At 34.2% G+C, this 23,448-nt stretch overlaps 1 protein-coding gene across 1 annotated transcript; it reads right to left on the reverse strand.

The window, feature by feature from the left end:
- Nucleotides 1–6,545: 6,545 nt before the first annotated feature.
- LOC133819829 (uncharacterized) lies at nt 6,546–16,135 on the reverse strand. The gene is made up of 4 exons (XM_062253182.1): nt 15,737–16,135; nt 14,539–15,453; nt 8,172–9,255; nt 6,546–7,931 (listed from the first exon to the last, which is right to left on the reverse strand). Exons 2-4 carry the CDS (start codon nt 14,614–14,616, stop codon nt 7,105–7,107), a joined length of 1,989 nt encoding a protein of 662 aa, XP_062109166.1. The 5' UTR covers nt 14,617–15,453; nt 15,737–16,135; the 3' UTR covers nt 6,546–7,104.
- Nucleotides 16,136–23,448: the final 7,313 nt, after the last annotated feature.

Genomic DNA, 23,448 nt, shown 5'->3' on the forward strand with positions numbered 1-23,448 from the left:
ATTGGAAAGTAAAACAATATATCATGTCAATTGGTAAACTATCGTACCCCAATCGTACCCATATCGTACCCATATCATGCAATTATCGTACCCATATCGTACCCATAACATAACAATATCGTACCCGTAAGTGAGAATTGCTTGCTAACTATCGTACCATCATCGTACAACATCGTACCAATATCGTACCACTACTACTACATTAACAAAGAATACATATCGTACCCCCATCGGACCATCATCGTACCAAATCGTACCACTTAGTCAGTTTTCAAACAGTTGACAAAAAACCACAAAATAACCCCATAATCGTACTCAAATCGTACTCTATCGTATTCCTATCGTGCAGTACCCATAAAATTGCATATCTAGAAAAAAATATAGAACATTCAAAAGTAAAGTAAAAGCTCACCTTTTTGGCAAACAACTTAATAAGTTGCTCTTTGTGTATCTCTACTTTCTCCTTGCTCTGCCAGTTGATCATTCTTGGTATGCCTTGGCCCAATCTCACAGCATGATCCTGACCCAACTCAATGATGGACTCAAAAGCCCAATACTGCAATGCTGCAGCATACCCATAAATAGAGTACTTGGCCTCCTTTTGAGTCTTTCCTTTCTCAATCTTCTTCTGTAAATGCTTCTTCATTTCAACAAAGTCTTTTTGACAAGTTTGTAACAACTTCTGGTATGATATCTTCCCCCACGGGTACTGGAAAAAGAAGTCAACATCGTCTACCATCTTCAGCATGTCAGTCCAAACCATCAACTTCTCCTCACGACCTTTCAAAACACCCTCAACTAATAAGCACAAACCCATCTTGTACACATCATCAACTATTTGACAACTCTCAAAAGTTCTGCGCAGTTGCCCTATGCTCACTTGGGAATGACCATTGAAGTACTCAAGAATTAACCGATCCGAAGTGGTCTTCGCTTTAATCTCAGCTTCAGACGGTCCGGCCTCAAAATTTAAACCAGTAACTAAAGCGAACTCCAATTGGCTAAATCTACATCTTTTTTTCCCAATATAAAACTGGACTTCGTCAGTCTTCTCCCCTCTGAATTTGTGCAACAACAATTGATGGACTAAGGCACCAGAAAAATTTAATGGTTCCGCCATGAAGAACTGTTTGAAAGGGGATTCCTTCACCCTATCCAATAAACCACACTGTATAAATTTTGCTTTAATCTTTGGAAAGTACCAACTGCCGCGCCAAGTGATACGTCCCGTAAAATGTTCCTCTACTGGAACTATCAGTTGTGGAGGTCTTAAGTTCTGCATAAAACAAATAAATACCCAATTAAATAGAATAACAAAAAAAAACATCAAATTTTATATTCTGCAATATACTATCGAGCAACTATCGGAATCTATCGCACCATATCGGACACCAATGGAAAACTGGAACTATAACATTATCGTGCACAATCGTACCTCACATCGTACACCATCGTATTATAACATACACAACAATTTGTTCCCACTATCGGGCACACATCGTACCCAACATCGTACCCTATCGTACCTCCATCTTCAACCTCAAGTTATCAGAAAACACAACCTATCGTACCACCATCGAACCACTATCGTACCCCTATCGTACACTCATCTTCAACCTGAAGTTATGAGAAACACAAATACTATCGTACCCATATCGACCCACTATCGTACCTTATCGTACCTCTAAAAAAACCCAGAAATTTTTTTCAAAATTTTACGGTTTATCAGATGTCACACAGTCAGATTTAACACAGTCAAATTCAACAATACATACTATAACATTTTTTAATGGAGAAGAGATTAAAAAAAACACATACCCTAGACATTTTTGCGCAATGGGGTGTCGGTTTTTCTTCTCCGGTGAGGGGTTGGAGCTTGGTTTTTCTTCGTCTCCGGTGGGGGTTGGGGCTTGGTTTTTCTTCGTCTCCAGTGGGGGTTGGGGCTTGGTTTTTCTACGTCTCCGGTGGGGGTTTTTCCGACCGTCGGGTGAGGGAGAGAGCAGCGTCGGGTGATGGTGGGTGAGGGAGAGAGAAGCGTCGGGTGTGAGTACTTATGTTGCTCGATGGTTTTGTGGGAGTGAAGAGTTGGGATTTGGGAGGGAACGGGAAATGGGCAGGGGAAAAGCCGAAAGGTACGGTTTTTATCAAGTTTTTTTATCACTATCGTGTACCATCGGGTACAATCGTGTACCATCGTACTATTGGGCAAGCATCGGGCACTTATCGGGTACCATCGTGTACAATCGTACTAATAGGTCTGCATTAACTTAATAACAACTATCGGGCATGCATCGGACTCGTATCGATCCATTATCGTACTTAAAGGGTTTGTAGAATGAAAATAAATATCGGGCAACCATCGGGTAGCCATCGAACCTTAATGACCATCGGGTAACCAAAACATATCGGGCAAGCATCGGGTGGCCATCGGACCTCATCACTAACCTTGAAACCCAACAACTATCGTCCCTGCATCGGGCCTATATCGGACACTATCGGGCATTTAGAAAAAAATTCAAGGAACCCAAAAAAACGCAGATTTTCACAGACCACGATTTTCACCAAAAAAACAGCAAAAAATACCAACAAACTACAGATCCAACATCTAAACAGCAATCTAAATCATAAAAACAACCAACAACAACAAGAATCAAAGAAAATTACTTACCCATGTGTATCTTTTTTGCAAGATTTTAGAGAGGAAAGGTATGGGATTTTGTTATGAGAGGGGTATTTTTGGTATTAAATGAAAGATAAGCATTTGTATCATAGGGTGGTTAACTTTGGTTCAAATTTTAATTATTAAGCTAATGTAAGCATGATTTATCAAATTTCCCTTTTTGAATTGCATATTGCTTCACCATATATAACATTATCGATAGAAAATGAGGTTATTTGGTTGGAAGATTTTTCCGCTTTATCAATGAGCACTTAATCATTTTTTTTCAAAAAAAAAAAAAAGACAACATCAAAAGAAAATAAATTAAAACTTAAATAAAATAAATTAACGTCGAAGAATAAATTGAAACAAAATCTGAAATGAATTTTAAACATAAATTTAAATAAATTAAACCAAAACCTAAAATAAATTGAAAAACAAGTCTTTAAAAAATGTGAAACAAAATTTGAAATAGATCAAACAAAGTCATTAAACACAATGAGGAAAATATCCAAGGTGGGGGCTTTTAGGGCTTGTGAAATTAAAAATGGAGATCAAATGGGAGACTCGCTGTCATCGTCATCGAAATTATTTGTAATTAAAATTTACTTGAAGAACAAAAAAAAAAACTAAGAGAAGATTCAAATGTGTTTCAAGTATCAAAGTGATATCTAAATTGGAATTCTTGTATAAGTATTAAGAGTAGAGATATGCGCACCCAAAACATACACCAAAATATTACACACGGTGATCTGGTAGTTTAGTTTAACCAATCATATTAATTAAAACTGAAACCTACTGTTTTATAAAACAGTAACAGATTTATTTATAATATTTGAATACATATTTTTGATACAAATGTCATTACTCAAATATTAAATGCAGGAAAATATCTTTAATACAGCGGATGAAATGTCCATTTCTGGCCATAACAAAGTGCATCATTCCCCTTCCTTTCTTTAAGCACGTCAAAGACAGTAAAGATGGAATGGAACTGACAACAATAATAATGTTGCTAAATACTATCTTTAGATCCACCAATAGCTATCTTCCACGTGGCAGTCCAATAATATAATAATATTTTGGATAAACAAAATAATAAGGATGGGACTAAGAACACAAACAAATAAAGAATCAAGTTGGGTGTCACTTTTGGTGGTTACCTTTTTTAACTTTTGTTGCAAATTTGTAACAATTTTTAAGTATGGTCATTCTTTTCTTCTCATTTTCAGTCTAAGAGTTTTAATCAAAGCTCTTTTTGGAATAAAACTACTACCCTTTCTTCTTTTGAGGATTGTTATTTAGCACATTAAGATGCACAACACCACATGAGGTGATACTCCATGATTGGTTAACGATACCCCATAATACTTATTAAATTGAAATAAGCGGGACCCGATATTAGATTGCACCAATAACGATATGTCACCTCCTTGTGGTGTTGGACACCAACGGTGCCCCTTATCAACTCTCTTTCTTTTTTAGAAATAAAACAACTTTATCCAACTAACAAACCAGCTACAATTAAGAAGGCATTTCAACCAACACTTATTTAAAGAGTTTTTAGAACTAATAGAAGCAAGCAAATAGTGTGTAACTCTTTCATTTATATTTTTTATGGTATTATTTTAATTGAAATATTTTAAATGATTAAGTACACATTCATTGACACCAAAATTAGTCAAAGGATCTTGAATCGCCCTTTTACTAATTTCAGTATCTTAATTAATGTCCAACCAATAAATACATACCATATTATTTAATACATTTCCTGAAATATCTACTTGAATCGCCATAGCACCAATAACCAGTCACACCATGAGTAAGTGCAGCATAACAATTGATCAAGACATGGTCAGCATCAAGAGTAGAGCAAAAATTCAAAATATTATGGTTAGATTTCTTCTCATTGGCATCACAGTTGGATTGGAGGAGCCCAAATAATCAGAACACACCAGTAGCCATGCCACAACTTATTCTCAGGAGGAGCAGATGAGTGAGGCCCAAAACAAATAAAGAAAAAAATAATAATTTGGGATCTTTTTTGTTTGCAAAAATTGACATTTTTTTGTAAGAGTAGGTAACTATTTGGTACTTTGTGTTTTTGCAAAGTATCATTTTGGTACCTTCTGTTTTCAATAATGCTCATATGGTACTCTGTATTTTAAAATCGTATATATTTAGTACCCTAAACTCAAATTTAATCAAACTGCTGTCAATTACGTAAGTTCCAAATTTAAATTTAATTACTTAATTACATATAACTGATGACAGTTTGATCATATTGACAAAAATTTATCTTTCAAATCTGAGTCTATGGCATTAAATATGTATAATTTTAAAATACAAGGTACCATATGAGCATTATTGAAAACAGAGGGTACTAAAATAATACTTTGTAAAAATATAGAGTACTAAATGAGTAAATTCTTTTTTTTTTATTATTTTAATTTAGAGACCCTTTAGGGTGGGGCCCCTAGATATAGGCCTAGGCCGCCTAAACTCAAGCACGACACTGCCTATTCATTCTCTCCGACAAGGTCTATGATTTCATTCAAAGCTTGCTTTGCTTTATAGAGACAATGTACCAAGGGAATTTATCATAAAATGAGGTTTACGTAAAGGTTCCTTAGAGCATCAGCAGTGCAAGCCATTTATTTTGTTGCCAAAAGTACATAAATTATATTAAAATATTATTAATTTTTTAAAAGTAAAATGAGCAACGTTGCTATGCAGAGGCTACATCTCTGGCCACACTATATAAAAGTCTCACTTCTTAATGCCATGTTGGCATTTTTTCTGACACATACAGTGAAGCCACTTCTGTGGCTACCACCATTGCAGATGCCCTCATAGGTTCAGTTTGACATGGATTTTGTTATGACACACCCTCCACCAAAAACCATCTTGACTTTTGGAGCAACTTTTAAGTCTCCACAGGAACCTCCACCAGCTCACATAGAGATCATTATTTGAGGATTCAGCCTGAGAGTTATCAGGTTTCTGACCACTTTATAACCACTTTTGCCAAATCAAAGTATTTTCCCTTTCATTTCTTCACTTTGGTATTGCCCAAAATCCAAGTCACATCATCAACATGAAATTTGCTTACAATTTTTTCCTCAAGCTAAAATAACTTCATGGCCCCATATGATGCTTCTCCAAATATAGGAGCTGAGAGAGTTGGTTTTAGCCTCAAGGAAGTTTCCATTGGCAAAGTAACACTCTTTAAGGACTTGGGACTGCCTAATGATTCTCCATGCTTGTTTAGCTAGAAGCATTTGATTGAATTTCTAACAACTGCAAAATGACAAATACAATTTTTGAAAATATAGAACAACCTCGTGTTATGCCAAAACAATATATTTTTGTATCGGAAATAAAATAAAGATATTTAAATTTTAGAGTTAGAATCATTGTATTTTAGTCTAATTTTAATAATTTTTTGCGAAATAATCTCTTATAATTTAGACATGTAGTCGAAAATTTAGACGGTCGAAAAACCATTTTGCAAAAAACTATCAAAAGTAAGAAAATTCATAATCACTTAAAAAATATCATTTTCACAAATTTCTCATAATAATATTAACATTTATCGAATTAATCATGTGCATCATGAAAGCTATTGAAACTAATTGGACAGCTTCAAAAGAAATGAACTAAATCCAATTAACATTATCCTCTGATCTATTTGGTTTTAGAAAAAGCAACATAAGAAGAATCGTAACATTGGTTAAAAAGGGGGGAAAACAACTAGAAAGATGGAAAAAAAACAATTAGAAAGTGGGAAAAAAGAGCATGCTTATGTTTTTGTTTTTTTCTTCTTTTTTTTTTAAATTAGCAATGGAGAATAATGGGATTATCGACAGCAATTACAAGAGGTGAATAAATGAATGCGACTACTTTTTTTTTTTATCTTCTTTCCCTCTATCTTACATTTCTGGTAATTAAGAGAGTCCTATGTTACAAATCAAAATTGTGGTGGAGTTGCAAATACCACATATCTAGTTTCTCTTATATTCTCTCAATTAGAAAGAGCTCAGCTCTACCAAAATGAAATAAAATTGCACAAAGCTTATACATCTCTCGCTAACCAACTCTCACTCAGTTGCCTCTTCTTTTATGAAAACTTTCCATGTTGAATGAATTAGTGGGTTCAATACCACGCCGGGAAAACCAGCCTCCAACTCTCCGAGTCCAGCCGCCAGCCGCCATGCCAGAGCACGCTATACGATGGGTGAACCGAAATTCCGATTTCAGACAGCTTGGTGACAGAGAGCAACCACTCACACTATGCTCACTTCACTGCAGAGTGTAATAACAAAAGAATGTAGAAACAAATCAGAAAGCCCGTCTCAAGGGCCTCATGTATGTGTGTACCTTTAAGGGTTGCCCACATCAGATCAGTTAGGAGGAGGGTAAAGCATGCCCCTTTGATTTACCAATCAGTAAGGAATAACATATGGCAGAGCAAATATATCAGCTGATTCTATCTGCTGAGCTTCCGACCACACCTGTGGTGTCTCCTCAACAGTTGATGGTTTCACCTTTGCCTTCTTTGGTTCAGAAGCCATGCTGTCAAATAGCCATTCTTCGTCCCCATGGTCAGACCATTCTTCCATATTTGGTACCGAATAAATCTGGCTAATGTACTTGGAGTCTGGATGGGGCGGTCTGGCCAAAGCTTCTGCAACTGGATCAACTGGTGCTGTTGTTGCAGACTTAGGCTTCATAGGGGAGACAGACACTGGCTTAGCTTCTGCATGGGGTGGTCTTGCCAATGTTTCAGCAATTGGATCAGCTGCTACTGTAGCAGACTTGGGCTTCTTAGGAGAGGCAGACAATGGCCGAGCTTCTGGATGGAGCGGTTTCACCAATGCTTCAGCAATTGGATCAGCAACTGCTGTTGCAGACTTAAGCTTCATATGGGGGGCAGATGTTGGCCGAGCTTCTGGATCGGGTGGTCTCACCGATGCTTCAGCTATTGGATCAGCTACTGCTTTTGCAGACTTAAGCTTCATCGTGGAATTTGACAAGGAATGAGTTTCTATTACACCATTTATCTTCCTATCTTTATTGTCCATCTTGAGATTATTGAATGCTCCTTTTCTATCTGATTTGTCTTTATTGTCCATCTTGAGACTATTAGATGCTCCCTTTCTATCTGTTGCATCGGTGGAAATTTGGCAGGGTTCCAGTATCCTTCCATTTTCCCTTGATGAATAAGAAGATGATGCAGGCCTTGGCAACTTACCAGGCAAACTATCATGGGCTGTGAGAATAATGAAAAAGGGAAAACTTATGCGTCAACTACCAAGAAATAACAAGACTTTAGACCTCATTAACAAAAATGATTCAAGTATATGCCAGTTAATCAAGAGGAAACCAATAAAAATCTTAGTTGTGACTGAATTTGCTATTGGATTCAATTATATGACCACAAACCAATCAAAATCCTAAAGTGCTGTGAAGGAAAAGCTTTCTGCAATAATGATTGACTTGTCAAACTCACCATGTGTAACTCCATTTGTCTCAAAGTCCTTCCTCTTCTTTGGAGTTCCACTAATAGTAACACAGTTGTTGCTGTCATTGGGAAGTTGAGGGGTTTTGGTTGTATGATTATTGAGGTTGTGTTTGTTGCTTTCTCTTAAAGTATCCAGCTCTGTGGTCTTAGGTTGAATTTTCTCCTTGGCTTTCTCCTTCTCCTCCTTCTTCTTCTCTTTATCTTCTCTTTTCTTCTGTTTCTCCTCCTTTTTCCTCTGTTTCTCCTCCCTTCTCTTCTGTCTATCTTCCTTTTTCTTATCTTTATCCCTGTCTTTATCCTTTCCATGACTCTTTTTCTCTCTATCTTTGTCCTTCCTCTTAACCCCACGTTTATCATCACTCTCTTTGTCTTTTGTCTTCTCATTACCACCACCCATCTTCGTATCAGCATTCTTATCCAACAGTCTGGGCAAGGCTTCAACTTTAGTTTGTACCATTCCAGTTGTGTTCTGAACCATCGCATTTCCACCAGGTCTTGTACCATCCCTGGTTCCTTGCCCATCTGTTGTTTTGTGATCAGCTCTCTTAACCTCCATGCCTGCAGCCAAAGTGCTTGTATCCTTGGCCACCAATCTGACCATCCCCTCATCCTTTTTCCGATCTGCAACAGAAAAACTCTCAAACTTGTTACCTGTTCCAGTTGCCTCATCTTTAGTCCTCCTAGCAAACTCCTGGACCACTTTAGACTCGTCATCCCCATTACTATTCTGAGTGAGCTTCTCTGCCTTATTGCCTCCAATTTTACCAGAGAACTTTTTATCAACACTATTATCTTTGTCTCTGACATCTTTCTGAATGAGTTTCTCTCCACCATGAGACTCAGATTTCCCTGAAAGTCTCTTTTCATCCGAAGCCTTTGTTTTGTCTTTAGTCTTATCCCCGTCTTTCTCCTTGTCCCTTTTTTTGTCCTTGTCCTTGTCTTTGTGTTTTTCCTTTTTGTCTTTCTTTTCCCTATGCTTTCCATCACTTCTATCCTTCTCTTTTTTTTCCTTACCTTCTCTCTTATCTTTGTCCTTTTTATCCTTCTTATGCTTTTTTTCTCGGTGCTTCTCCTGTACAACATGGAAAACAAATAGAACAATAAGATTATGCAAATACTTGAATATGGCAGATAATCAAAATAATATGTATTTGTGGCTTTGAGGATACCCCACTCAAATAAATACCACAAAGAACTTCAATGGAAAGTTTTCCAAAAAAAAAAAAAAGCACAGGCACTCAAAGTAGATATAACTCAATATTTTGAGCAAAATGAATCCCAGCAAATCCATATTCCAGATGTAAACATCCCTATTCCAAGAAAGAACCTGGATTTAAATTCATATATTGAAACTACAATTGAAGTAGAACCCCTTATGATGCTCTAAGTGATCTCTTTGTTTTATGCTTAAACTAGCATAACTAATAATATTGTATGATTTCATTCAAAACATTTGGGCTTTAAGGAACTCAAAAATGGAAAATTTTAAAACATTCCCTCCAAGTAATTACTTTCATTTCATTTTCAATTAGAACCTTCAAAGTAATTTCTCAAAGAAGTCCACTGCCTTACCCAAAAAATAGAACAGTCAACTAAAACCAACAGAGATTATACTTTCACTAATTAACCACCAATATGACGACTGTGACATCATTGTCATCAGAAAGGATTTTCGGATTACAAGAGGTGACCCAAACCTCAGGTGTTGAGAAACTAGTTGAACTGTAAAAGGAAAGGACAAAGGCAATGAGGTGCATAATGACTAATGAGCATGACACAGAAGTAGAGTTTACACTCATTCTAGGATTTTAAAGAGCTAAAAAATGGGGTAAAAAATCACTGGGTATATTAATAACGCCAACATCTTGATAATATTCAGAGACAGTGTCTTTACCAAGCTCTATTTCCAAGTTGATGCGTACCGTGTAAAAAAGATTCTCGGATCCATTGTAAATTTGCATTGTCTCTGTGGTCGAAGTTTTGGTCAGAATTTCAAAGTAGATTATTCCAAGAAGTTGATATGATTTTATTGTTCAAGATTTTGTTGGGTGAGAAGTACTCTGGAACTGTGGAGTGATGGAGTTATGTGGTTTGGTTGGAACGAATTGACATGGAAATGGATAAAATGATACACCCTAGTGTTAGAAAAAAGCTAGGATCGAATCTTTATTGATATCAAAACTGTGTTCCAGAATTTCCAAGTCTTCGAGACACTTGGAGATCTCCACAAAAAGTTACTACTCTTAAACAATCAAAACAATATTCAGATATCTTACTAATGAAACTAGACTTATGCTAACCGACTAGGACAGTAAGGAACTAACCAACTTTGCTGACTATGATGACAATAGTTAACTAAGAATACAAGTCAGTAAATAAACTCCTACCAGTCCTTCTCTTATTTCTGATTGGTAGCCTTGTTACATCTGGAATATGTTAGACGCACAGCAGGGCTAATATAAAATTCTGTGTTGCAGTTTGTCTCAGTGATATTTATTAAACCTTTTCCTTTTTCTGATCAGTATAGGGGGTTTTATTATAGAGTTATACTGTTTTCGAAGTTGTCCCGTTTTCATTTCTAAGTTTTTCAGGAGGTTAAGTTTCTGTTGAGTTTGTTTGGTGTGGATTATTATTCCTTACAATCCTATATTCAACCCATAATATCACATTAGTAGTGTTTCTTATGATTTATATATGTAAAGGAATAAAAGACCTGAATAAATTTAATAATCGTGCCCTATGAAAAAATCAAAACTATTATTTGTCCTACATCGGGGCAAGTTGCACCAAAATGAGTTGTTAATGTGTTATGCCTCAAATTTTCCTAAACATATTGCACAAGACAAGTTAATTAGGATTATGGATGCTGGGTTGTTAAGTCTTTAGTGGCTGAGATGTACTATTAGTAGGGTGTTTTAGTTCTATTGCTGAGATGTACTATTAGTTGGGTGTTTATTTCTATTGCTGAGATGTAATGTCTTCAAGTGTGCTGCCAAATACTTAGCTTTCCATTGGCTGGCTGGTTAGGAGTCTTTGTTAGTCTAGCCTATAAATATTCAGATTGGTCTTATGCAAGGTATCAATTATTGTTTTGTGGTTGTTTAGAGTAAAAGATTACTCCGGGAGTTTCGCCAAGTTTCTCGAATAACTTGAGAATTTGTATATTATTTTGGCTGTTATCAATAAAATAGCCTTTCATAGTTCTTGCACTGAACTGTGCATAAGTGTCTATCATAATGCTACCTTCTATATTACTTGAATGAAAAGTATACCGAATAAGGCAAAGACAAAACACAAGATACTTGGTAACCACGAGGGAAGAGAAATTACATTTGAGTGTGTGTATGAGAGAGAAAGAATAAGATGGTATATAATGGATCCTTACCACCTACAGAAAGAAACATTGATACAACAAGAATCCAACAACTCAAGTTTGGAATGAAAGAAGGGTGTTAGCTTCAAATAGTAACTTATGATGTCTAAAGCATGGGAATTTTGAAAATACAAATTGAATTGCAAACCAGAACCACATATAATCTAACACCGTACAGCCAGCTTTACAATTACTGCTAATAACAATAATTATAATAAAGACAACAAGAAATGCACAGGTGACCAATTCCGAAGGATATCAAGGCTACTAGTAATTCATTTTATGTTTCACCATCACCATGAAAGATAGAAACTGAAATTTAGACTCACCTGACAGCAGTGAAATATTAACATAGAAATACACACAAAAAAAGTACCACTTATAAAGACTCGAGATGAAAGGCAAACTAAGCATCTGCTATGTCGTTCACTTAGGGTAATTCTAGTAGTTGCTTACATCCAATATTATAGAAGAAAAAAAGCACACACACCGCTCACACACACAATTAAGAAGTGTGAAGATAGAAACGATATAAAACACTAAGAAGCAACTATGATGACAACATAAAATGAAGAGAAGATAAAATAAAAAATCCCAACGATTGTAGGCCAATTTCCAAATCCGGATTATACTTTATCCCCCACAAACTTTAACCTGTCTTTTGGGTATTCACTTTTCTCCCCCATCTCTTCTACTTTCTACAATGTTGACCTTCCAATTTCTTCTAGTTCTCATCCATCACGAAAGTAATATTTATAATTCTCAGCTATCAGTCTAAGCGTTTATATCTCTAACCCCAACACACACACACCCTCCCTTCTATTCTAACCTGCTTGTAGGTAGCAGTAATAGCACATGGAAAAATAAAGGTTTACTGAAATTGGAGGTGACACATAACTGAAGAAATTACTTGAAAGATGTAACAGATTCGGAAAAAATAAAATAATAATAAATAAAAAAAAATCCATGCAATGTCAAACCATAAAATCTAAATGATCAGATGAACCTACCGTTTAATAATTCGTGCATTCCAACGTGCAGCAATGGTTATTATATGTGCAGGACTTAATAAATTACCATGGACCTCACACATTTAAGAAGTTTCTGAATATTGAAGCAATATTGGAATCAACACCAAACAAATGAAAAAGCTCTGAAAAACTTACCATAAATTCTAGAGGCATCTATTTTTCATTAACTAAAAAGATTACAGCAAAAGGGGGGTTAGTGTTCCACTTCACTTTTGAGGATGCCATTCCAGCAGCATATCACAGTGGATGGTTGGACAACTCAAATATAAGGTATCTTGGCCAAAAATGTGAGCCCTTGCATTGGTTAGCCCTAAAAGCTTATGGTGAAAAGGAACAAACTTACATATATAACACATTACTTTCTTATTGTATACAAGATGTAAAAATATCATTGAAAATTCGTCAAGCTTCTACAATATTGAAGCACCATGAAATAAAATAAAAAACCAACCAACAGTAACATATCCCTGGTCCAACTGAAGGTGTTAACTGGTTCAAATGGACCATTTTATACTATACCTAGGACCTAAGATTGAATACCACATTTATTAAAGAAAGTTCTGATGCTACTTCTCTGTGTAACTCACCCAAAAAGAATATAAAATAAAAGGGGTGACGTCAAACTCCAACAACAAATTCACAAAAGCATTTTCACGTAATGTAAAAACATATGAGTTACACTTCCAATTTCTTCCTAAGAGCTTCAAGTTGTTAGGAGGTAATACTAAATTGATATTTCCAGGTGGGATATTATTGTCAGTAGTAATAGAATATTTTGTTTAGAAAGCTGATGGTAACCTGAACTTTAAAAAGAAGTCCACAAGCTAAGCAAATTTTGCCATCAATATCAGTGGTGGTAAGCAGCATCCACAAGCCAAAGAATCTAATAACCAAAACAACAAGGACACAGATATTTGATAATGTGGTGCAACACACCTTTTATCTATAGATGGAAAAGAGATTCCGAAAAAAGAGCTCATGCTGGAAATTTTGGATCACCAGAGGCCTAATCTATAATATGAACGGAAAAGAACAATGATCATCAAAAGAAATAAACTACATATGGTTCCTTACAGATGGTTCTAGAAAACAAAGTGTAGAAAACAGTATGGCGCAGTCAAGCATTTTGCAAACACATTTTAGCATCATCAACTATCATATTTAACTTGTTGCTCAGCACCAAAAGAAGCTTAAAAGGTGTTACATCTATTAAGCTTCCTACTTTGGCATTCATTCAAACAAATTGAAAATGATTCCCCCACTTGTCAAATATTAAAGGTGGGAATTTTCAGTAGTGAACTCATCTATAAAAAGCATCCAACTAATACATGGCATGCAAATAATATGGAAAAGAAAAGAAGGCGGCAAAATGTGCTATTAGAAAACGGCACAGCACAATCATAAAACATAAAGAATATTTCACACTTGTCATGAGACATTATGAATCATATGCCTGGAACACAAGTAAACTACTCGGGAAGTTTAAAATTATAAACCAACAAAGAGGTTAACGTTGACCAAGATATGCCACAAATACATGTTGAGAAATGGTTAACAATTTGCTTTCCATCAACAAAATGGCAAATTTTCTCTATCCTTATTTTCTCTACATTACAATTTAGAGCAAAACCACTATTCATTTATCTGACCAACACTTAAATATTCTGTTCATACATCAATACTAGATGATTAAGATTTTATCTATCTCTTAGTGCTTAAAGAACGACATCTTAAAATTTAAGACACTACATCCTTTATCATACGAAACTGAATTTCAGCTAACAGAAACGATAGCAAATTTCTGAGGAATAAAAATGTTCCAAGTGAATGATTATAATAGATTATCTCATTTCAATACTGCATAAATCAGAAGTTATAGTTGTGTCCATGCCTCCAGCAAATATGATGCCAATGAAGAAACAGTAGTCAACAAAAAGAAATTAGATTTAACCTTTTCTAGTAAATCCTCTTCATTGTTCCTAGCCTTCCTTTCATATCCTGGTGGCGGGAACGGAAAGCAGCGCGACATTGCACAGAATCCCACAACACACAACACGAGTGCCTTCCACAGAAGAAAATGTTGATATTACTTTCCAGTAGCACTGTTCCGAAAAGGGAAAGAACCAACAACTATGCTCCTGTCCATGCACCATGTCCCCGCATTCATTTCCAGCATTAATATTCCTCCATTAACTTCTCTCAGTCACTTCAACAGACACAAACTACAGAGTTAACTTCCTTAGTCCCGTTTAATTAAAAACTGTGCAGAGGAGCAGCAGAACCCACTGTAATTTACTTCACGAATTAAAAGGAGGGGAATGCAACAACTTAATGAAATCAAATACAGCACTACAATGACCAACTTCAACAATGCTTCGAACCCAGATAAAACAAAAAATTGAAATGCTTTCTCTGGTCAAGAGCTCTATTCACCTATGTTAATCCAAAAGGTTTCCTCAGAAACAAAATGGTCCGTTATTATATGATCCTCGATGCTGCTTTCTGAGCCAATACATAATCATTAGCTCCTCCTTATAACCGATACCAAATACAAAATTCATCCCCCTGAAGAAGAAGAACGTCAAAAACCCTTTTTCTCCTCCAAGCCAACTCTTTGATCACTCTCCTATCCAATCCCCTTCAATCCTCGTAAACAACAATGTTTGTCCTCAATTTACACAACTTTCACAGCTTAAAAAGCTCAAACCCAGCACTGTCGAAACCCCCCACTGAAGGAGATCGAAACCTCACTCCTCCAATCTAAAGCTGATTATTCAAGCAAGCCCAGTTCGATCAAAACCCTAATTATCCCCAAATTCCCCCAAATTCGAAGAATACCCAGTTCCAGTTATGATCCGACGAAACCCTAAAAAGAATCACCAACACAGAAAACACAGAAGCTGAGCTACTTGTCCACACAAAATACACACATACATATAGATACACAACGAAAAATCATATCCATATCCGGTTTTATTCTTAATTTTTTTTTTCTTTAATCTCCAATTCGATTATCGATCGAGACAAATCAAAACCAAAAAAAGGAAGCGAATTCGATTTGGAACTTCTCCGAAACAGTCCTGATATAAAAAGTTCAAAAATTATAAAAAAAAAAACCCAATAAAGAAAAGTCAAGGTCCTGAGATTACCTTGTCCGCTACAAAGTGGGCATTGTAGAAGGACAAGAGAGATCTCTATATCTCCATGGAAACAACCAACGAAGAAAAACCTCAGAAGAGAACCAAAAATGGCGTAATAAAATTCAAACAAAAATAGGAATAATAATAATAATAATGATAATCTTAATCTTTTTAAGCTCTCTCTCTCTCTCTCTCTCTAAGTAAATTTGACAGTGAATTTGATTCTCGAGGGTTTTGAGCTTTCCTGGATATGTACTGAAAGAAAGATGTTTGAGATGGTTCTCTCTCTCTCTCTCTGTAAGAGTCTCAGACTCAGTTTTGGTTTCTCTTAGTAAAAATATATATATATATATAATTTATATTTATATTTTTTTTCTGTGAAATTGAGAAGAAAAAAGAAAGAGAGGTTCTCTTCTCTTCTTTTCTCTCTCTCTTTCAGCTTATTAGGTTTTTTTTTTCGAATTTATTTTTTAATTAAAAAACAAACAAAAAAAAATTGGGGTTCGGAAGTTACACGCGAGAATGGGAATGAAATAGAAAATTTTGGGTTGTGTTATTTATAAGGGAGAGTGAGTGAGTTAGTACTGAGTAGGGACCAAATTGCAAATAGACAAAAAATTTGGGCCACTCACTTACTATATATATAAATATATATATTTTCTAATCTCCTCCACAATAAATATTGTGTTATATAAAAGGGGTTTTATTGCACTTTCCACATCAAGTTACACTATTTACTCTTTGTTTTGTTTTGTTTTTCTTTTTCTTCTCACTTTATACAACTACAAGTTTTGTTTTTGGTAAGATGATATTTTTGTCAATTTTTTTTTAATGCAACTTGATCTAAATCTATTATTTGATTTGTTATTATATGCATTAATATTTACTTTAAATAGATAAATAACACTTGATAAATTTATGTCGTGTTGGAAATATAAATGTTAATTTTTCTTGCAGAACGGAGATCCACTTTTAATGGGACGAGAACGGAGACAATTTTTCCTTATTGAGTGTTGAACGAGGTGGGGATAGAAATGGCATTCTCCGACACAATATGGTTTTATGTGTTTTGGTAGTATATTAGTAATTTTTTTATATAATTTTAATTTTGTTTTTGATATTATTTGATATTTTGATTTATTATCACCGTATAATATTTTAATTTTTATGCAATTTACCTTTTTATTTTTTAAATACATGGGTATTTCTTACTTTTGAGGTATAATTCCCCGTTCTCTATCTCACTCTACCCTCGGCGAGCATTCTTTATCAATTCTTCTCTTTGTTTGTATCTTTAACTAGAATGTGATCTGATTAGTATAATTTAAGTAGGAATTTTTTTTAAAATTTCATTTTTTATTTGAATAGGCTGTTTGGAGAAATTTACATTTATAATTTTGCAAACAGTAATTTGATTTTTTTATAATAATTTATCGGATTAGAAACATTGTATAAGATTTTTTTTTTTACTTTACTTAAGTTATAGATGAGAATTCTTTGATTTTATTCTCAATTCTAAACCTTTTCTAATCGAAATCAAAACTATAATTTTGATCTTTTTAATTTATGGTGGTTGTTAGGAAAATTATTCATTTTTAATATAGTAAATGAAATCATTTTTTTCTTTTCTTTTTTTCCTTTTTTTCATAATATATAGAAAGATAAACTCTATTTGTTTAAGACATTTCTTTACTTTCATTAAATTTACTAAAGTTAAGTATGGGAATTCCCTTATCAAATTTATTCTCGATTCATAATAGAAAATTTGATCCTTTCCTAATCAGGACTAATACTTTAAAATTACAATTGTCAAAATAAGACATAAAAATAAGGAATTATTCTCAGTATTAGTATAATTATTAGTTTCATTATTATTATTGTTTCCCTACCAAGAGTTGTAGTTTTTTTTTATCTCCAATAATATTACATTATATAGCGTTGATTTTTATAATAACCAAAAGGAAGTCCCTTTGGTTAGAGCTGAAGATCCCTCCAACTTGTTTATTTTGTTTTTATTACATAATTTTTGTAACTCATAAATCATATTTGTTATTTTCTCGTAGTCTTTCGTTATTTCACGTGGAAACCAGTGATTACTTTGAAACTAATTGTGTTGGTTGAGCTCGAAATAGTTGCATCAACAAAAAGAGTTACGAATATATTTTCCTTGTGTGGAATCTTTCTTTAAAGAGACATTGAATAACCTATGATTCTAAAGCAAATAACTAATGTTAATGTTCCTCTAAAAAAGAAAAGAAGAAAATAGTTGATTTAACATCATTGTAACATCATGTTGGAATCTATAATATCTATTTAAACATCAATGTAATTAAATTTTCCTTATATATTTATCATTCAAAAAAATGAAAATTCATCAAATCATTCTAGCAAGATTGTAAAAGATGAAGGAGTGAACATATATTAATTATGATACTCTAAATTCTAGGGTTGTTTTAAGCCTTGATTAAGATCCCATATATATAATCATCTTATATAAAATATGAAATATTATTTTCATGTAGTTTTAGTTAAAATTGCATGAAAACTACATGAACATTATAGTAAGAATATAATTATTCTTTTTTTTATGAGAGGTATATATTGAGAATGGAATCAAGTCAAAAAGAATATTTTGTAGAGTTTCAACTACTTGCCTTTTAAAACGGCTTAATACTAACATTTGATGTTCATATAAAAAATAGAAAGATGTATTTTTTTTCTTTTTTTGTTTTGTTTTATTATGATTATGTAGTGATAAATATATATCTAATTATGAAAACAAACGACTTTCTTTTGAAATTTGACTCTTTTATATATGAAATTGAAAGAAAAAGGATATTGGTCACAGGTCTCACATGGGTTTATTGAATCATTGAGAAAAGGGTATTTTTGGAGTTCAAAGGAGGACCAAAAATAAATAAAAATAAAGTGGAAAAAGGAAAGAGAAACACGCGCCATGTGTGCGCGTGTGGAAAAGCATTTGGTGGCGAGAAAGGAGTTTTAAGTGAGAAGAGGAGCCATTTCATTTGCGTAAGAAAAAAACACGCATGTGGGTTGGTTTGCTGAGTCCAGTGGTGCTGCGTGTCCACGTGGCGCCGCCCCAGCGAATCGCACCCTCATTCTGTGCACTCGCATATGACTTTATTAAACCCCACTAAAGACCATCCATGTGACACATGCCATAACATATGTATTTTATTTATTTTAAAAAAATTATATCATGATTGGAAATTAGATATAAAAATCTTCTTGATTAAAATTATATATTTTCTCTCCATAATTTTGATAAATTATTATTTATGTATAAAAATGTATGACAATTCTTATATAAGAACTTCACTTTAAGCCTTATTGGTAGGGTTTTTTAGTGTTCTCGACCTGTGAACAGTTTTTGGCACGATTTTTTTTTATGACCGTGTATATTGTAGTTGTTAAGAGCATCCTACAAATTTTCAAAAAATTCTGAATAGTTTACAGTACTGAAAACTAGGTTCAAACATGTTGCTTTCCACGCACATAAAAAAAGTTTGTTACACGTGTAACAACATGTTTGAACTTAGTTTTCGGTACTGTAAACTATTCGGAATTTTCTGAAAATTTGCATGATGCTTTAAATAGCTACAATATACACAGTCATAAAAAATCGCGCCAAAAACTGTTCACAGGTCGAGAATACTGAGAGTCTCACCGGTAGGGCTTTAAATGAAGCTCCTATAGGAGAATTGTCTTAAAAATATATCTCTTCTATATTAAAAAATGTGTAGATAATATAAATGCTTAGTTTTAACAGTTTTTTAAATTAATTTTAACATAATTTTCTAAATATTTAACGGAATATACTTTTAAAACTAATTAAAATTAAATATTTATTAATAATATTAATATAAATTCAAATATTATAAAATATCATTATATATTTATTATTTATATTAATATAAATTTGAATATTATAAAATATCATTATTATAATAATATTTAATACTATACTAGATATTTAATAGTTATATTAATATAAATTTAAATATTATAAAATATTATTATTATAATAATATATGATACAACACTAGATATTTAATAATTATATCAATATAAATTCAAATGTTATAAAATATTATTATAATAATATATAATTCTAATTTTATAAATTTTTGCTACAATAAATATTTAGTAAGTATATTAATATAAATTAAAATATTATAAAGTATTATTATAATAATAATATTTAATAAAAAACTAGATATTTAATAATTATATTAATATAAATTCACATGTTATAAAATATTATTAATTATTACAATTGTTTACTGAGTTTTTCGGAAACCTTAATAACAAAATATTAGAGAGCTTAGAATAAAGGATTTATGGAATAAAGACAAGGTTTTTAAGTGGTTGGAGCGTTAATGAACCTTAGTCCACGAGACAATTGTATTAGAGCTTAGAGAATCTGTAACAATTGAGTATTTTACAAATTTTAGCAGAGTAATTGTTTACCAGCCAGAGGTCCCCCTTGCCTAATGCCCCACAATCTGTATTTATAGGTTTACGGGTGCACTGGGCTTGGGCCGGGCTAACCCAAGTCCAATAAGGGTATAAATATTGTTGGCTTCTCTAATGGAAGCCCAATACAAATGATTAAAACATCAAAAATACACTAATCTGAGCCCACTGGGCCAGCCCAAACCACATATGTCACCCAACAAGTTGGGGCTTTGGTCTGGGCATCTCGTGTTACGAGACAGATTCAGGGGACACGATCGGTCAGAGTTGTGGCGACACAATTCTGAATCAACGGCGTACAATCCTGAGGTAGCCTTTTCTGCAGGTGAAGCGTGGGGACAACCCCGACGCTTCATAGGATGAAGTCAGGGTCACGGACGCTTTACCTTGCCAACCTCGGACAACCGACCCGGGTTTGTTTACCCACGTCCCCCTCCATTCGTCAAGGTCTCATATCGTTTACCAGGGGCCCGAACTACTTACCAGGAGCTCGGACCGTTACCAGGAGCGTGGAACGTTTACTAGGTGCTCAGACTATTCCACCAGGATCCCGGACCGTTTACAAGGCTCTAGGATTATCCATTGCGATCCCGACTGTCATTACCGGAAGCCACGCTCATACCCTCTTTCGTATGACCGTCCCAGACGACACTCCCCCGACGCCCTTTGGGCCTCATCTAGACTTTGGCTGCCAACGTCTATTTTACTCTTTGCCAAACGGGCCTGGTCTGGGCCCAAACTCATTCGGGCGACTTGCGGGCTTGAAGCGTGGACCCGGGCGCCTGGAAGGAATCAGGGATAATAACAATAATATATAATACATAATAAACACATTATATATACGTGTAGTGTGTACAAATAGTATGATAGTGTAACTAAATAAAAAATTATAATAACATTTATCTTCTATAAAAAATAAAGAAGTTTATTCTCCAATCAACAAGGTGTAATTTGAATAATATCATGAATGTTTTGTACTTTAAATAGAATAGTTTGTGATCTAAAATGATATCGTATTATTTAAAAAAAAAAACATAAACAATGTTTTGGTTTAATTTTTATTTTAATATATTTATGTCATTCTTTTATATGTATTATTGCTTATTTATTTAAAAATTATATGAAAATTATAAAAACTTAATAAAAATAATTAATAAATGTTCTAAATAAAACTAAGCAAACGTGCATTGCACGTTTATTATACCTAGTATTTAGATAAATATGTGAGATAGTAGATTTGAGTAAATAACTAATGTATTAAATTTTAAGTAATGAGATAGGATGTTTAAAAAAAAAAGTATCGATATAAGAAAAAAAAATGCAATTTGGAGAGGAAAATTTCATGTTATATGCATGATAACTGTTATCCCTGTTTCCTCCCCACACTCGCGGCTCCGTACATTGAGTCCATGGGCCATCCTGAAGGGACCTAAGGCCTAGATCAAGACCAATAGACGGGGAATGAGTGAGTCCTGATGGCCCGAATATCAATAAGCCCAACATTGTCTCAGAATGTAAGTCGGGACCACAAAGTTGGCATGTTTCATCTTCTCGGACCCCTTGTACGGTGTCGTCCGGGGAGCGATAAGGATATTGTTTCCTCAAAGTCTAAAAATGGATCGGGACTGTAGCAGATGAACTTGGGCTCTGGTAAACGAACCAGGGTCCTAGTAAATGGATCGGGACGATAGGGGATGAACCCGGGTTATGGTAAACGAACCAGGGTCTTGGTAAATGGATCAGGACGGTAAGGGATGAACTCGGGTTATGGTAAACAAACCAGGGTCTTGGTAAATGGATCAGGATGTTAGTAAACGAACCTGGACCAGGCGACCGGGTGATAAATTGTTCCCGACACTGACATCACCTCGAGAAACATGGAGTTTTGTCCCCACAACTAACCTGCAGAAGAGGTTACATACGGAATGTACGTCGTTATTTCAGAACCGTACTGCCACTACTCTGACGGATCCTGCCCTCGGATCTCCTTAGAAGCCCACGCGAACCAGAATGAAGCTACGTACTGTTGTCAGTCTTACATTGTGGTTATGCTCAAGTCCGCCCAATGGGCCCTGATTAGTGTATTTAATTTAATAAAATCATTTGTATTAAGCCTCCATCAGTGAGCAAATAGTGTTTATACCCTTATTGGGCATGGCTTAGTCCGGTCCAAATCCAAAGCACTCAACCGCCTATAAATATGAACAGTTGTGCACTGTGGAAAGGATCCGATTTTTCTCTCGTAAGCATATACTATTTTCAAATTCAGAAAAAAACTCTATTACTAAAGCTCCTTAAGCTCTAATACAACAGAATCATGGACAAAGGCTCTTTAACGCCCCAACCACGTAAAATCTCTTGTGTGATTATCTCTAATCCTCTATTTTTAAGCTCTCTTATCTTTTATAATTATAGTTTTTGAAAAACTCGGTAAACAATAACTTAATAAAAAATTTTAATATGCCCACATAAGTTACTATTCCAAATATATGACAATTTCAATTTTCTAGACAAAAATACCCCTAACATTCAAATACTCATTTTCTCTATTGATCCGAACTTTCTCTCTCTAAGATTTCTCACTTTCTCTATCATTCTAATACTGTAGATCTCGAAAAAAATACCAAAATTAAAAAAAAAATCAGTTGAAACCGACATTTGAGTGAAAAAATATGAACCTTCAAAGTTTTCGTCAAATTTCAATGCAGAGCATTAAAATTGCATCGAAAAAGCATCGTTTTGGACAAAAATCAAGTTTTCATGATTGCATCGCAACAACATCGAAACACCATCGATTCCACATCATAAAAAGTTTTTTTTTTTTTCTAAAACGATATTTTTTCGATGCAAAACCGATGGTATTTCGATGCAAACATGGAAGGTTGATTTTTGGCCAAAACAATGCAATTTCGTTGCTCTGCACTTAAATTTGACGAAAATTTTGGAGGTTCATATTTTTTCACTTAAATGTCTGTTTCAAATAATTTTTTTTTATTTTGGTATTTTTTCGAGATCTTCAAGATTAGAATGAGAGAGAGATTGAAAGAGTGAGTGTGGAAATGAGAGATGTTAAAGAGAGAGAGTTAGGATTGAGAAAGAAAATAAGTGTTTGAATTTTAGGGATATTTTTGTCTAAAAAATTGAAATTGTCATATATTTATGATAGTAATTTATGTTGGTATTTTTAAAAATTTTCACTAAGTTATCATAAATATAACATGAAA

The sequence above is a fragment of the Humulus lupulus genome, chromosome 2, assembly GCF_963169125.1.
Source record: "Humulus lupulus chromosome 2, drHumLupu1.1, whole genome shotgun sequence".
In the NCBI taxonomy this organism is placed as follows: Eukaryota; Viridiplantae; Streptophyta; class Magnoliopsida; order Rosales; family Cannabaceae; genus Humulus; species Humulus lupulus.

What these genes read in the sequence shown, in the direction of transcription:
- LOC133819829 (XM_062253182.1), bottom strand. Translation starts at nt 14,616, where the DNA reads ATGTCGCGCTGCTTTCCGTTCCCGCCACCAGGATATGAAAGGAAGGCT. An exon ending in AAGAGGATTTACTAGAAAAG is followed by an intron (nt 9,256 to 14,538) that starts GTTAAATCTAAT and finishes CATGTTGTACAG; the next exon opens with GAGAAGCACCGAGAAAAAAA. An exon ending in GACAAATGGAGTTACACATG is followed by an intron (nt 7,932 to 8,171) that starts GTGAGTTTGACA and finishes TTATTCTCACAG; the next exon opens with CCCATGATAGTTTGCCTGGT.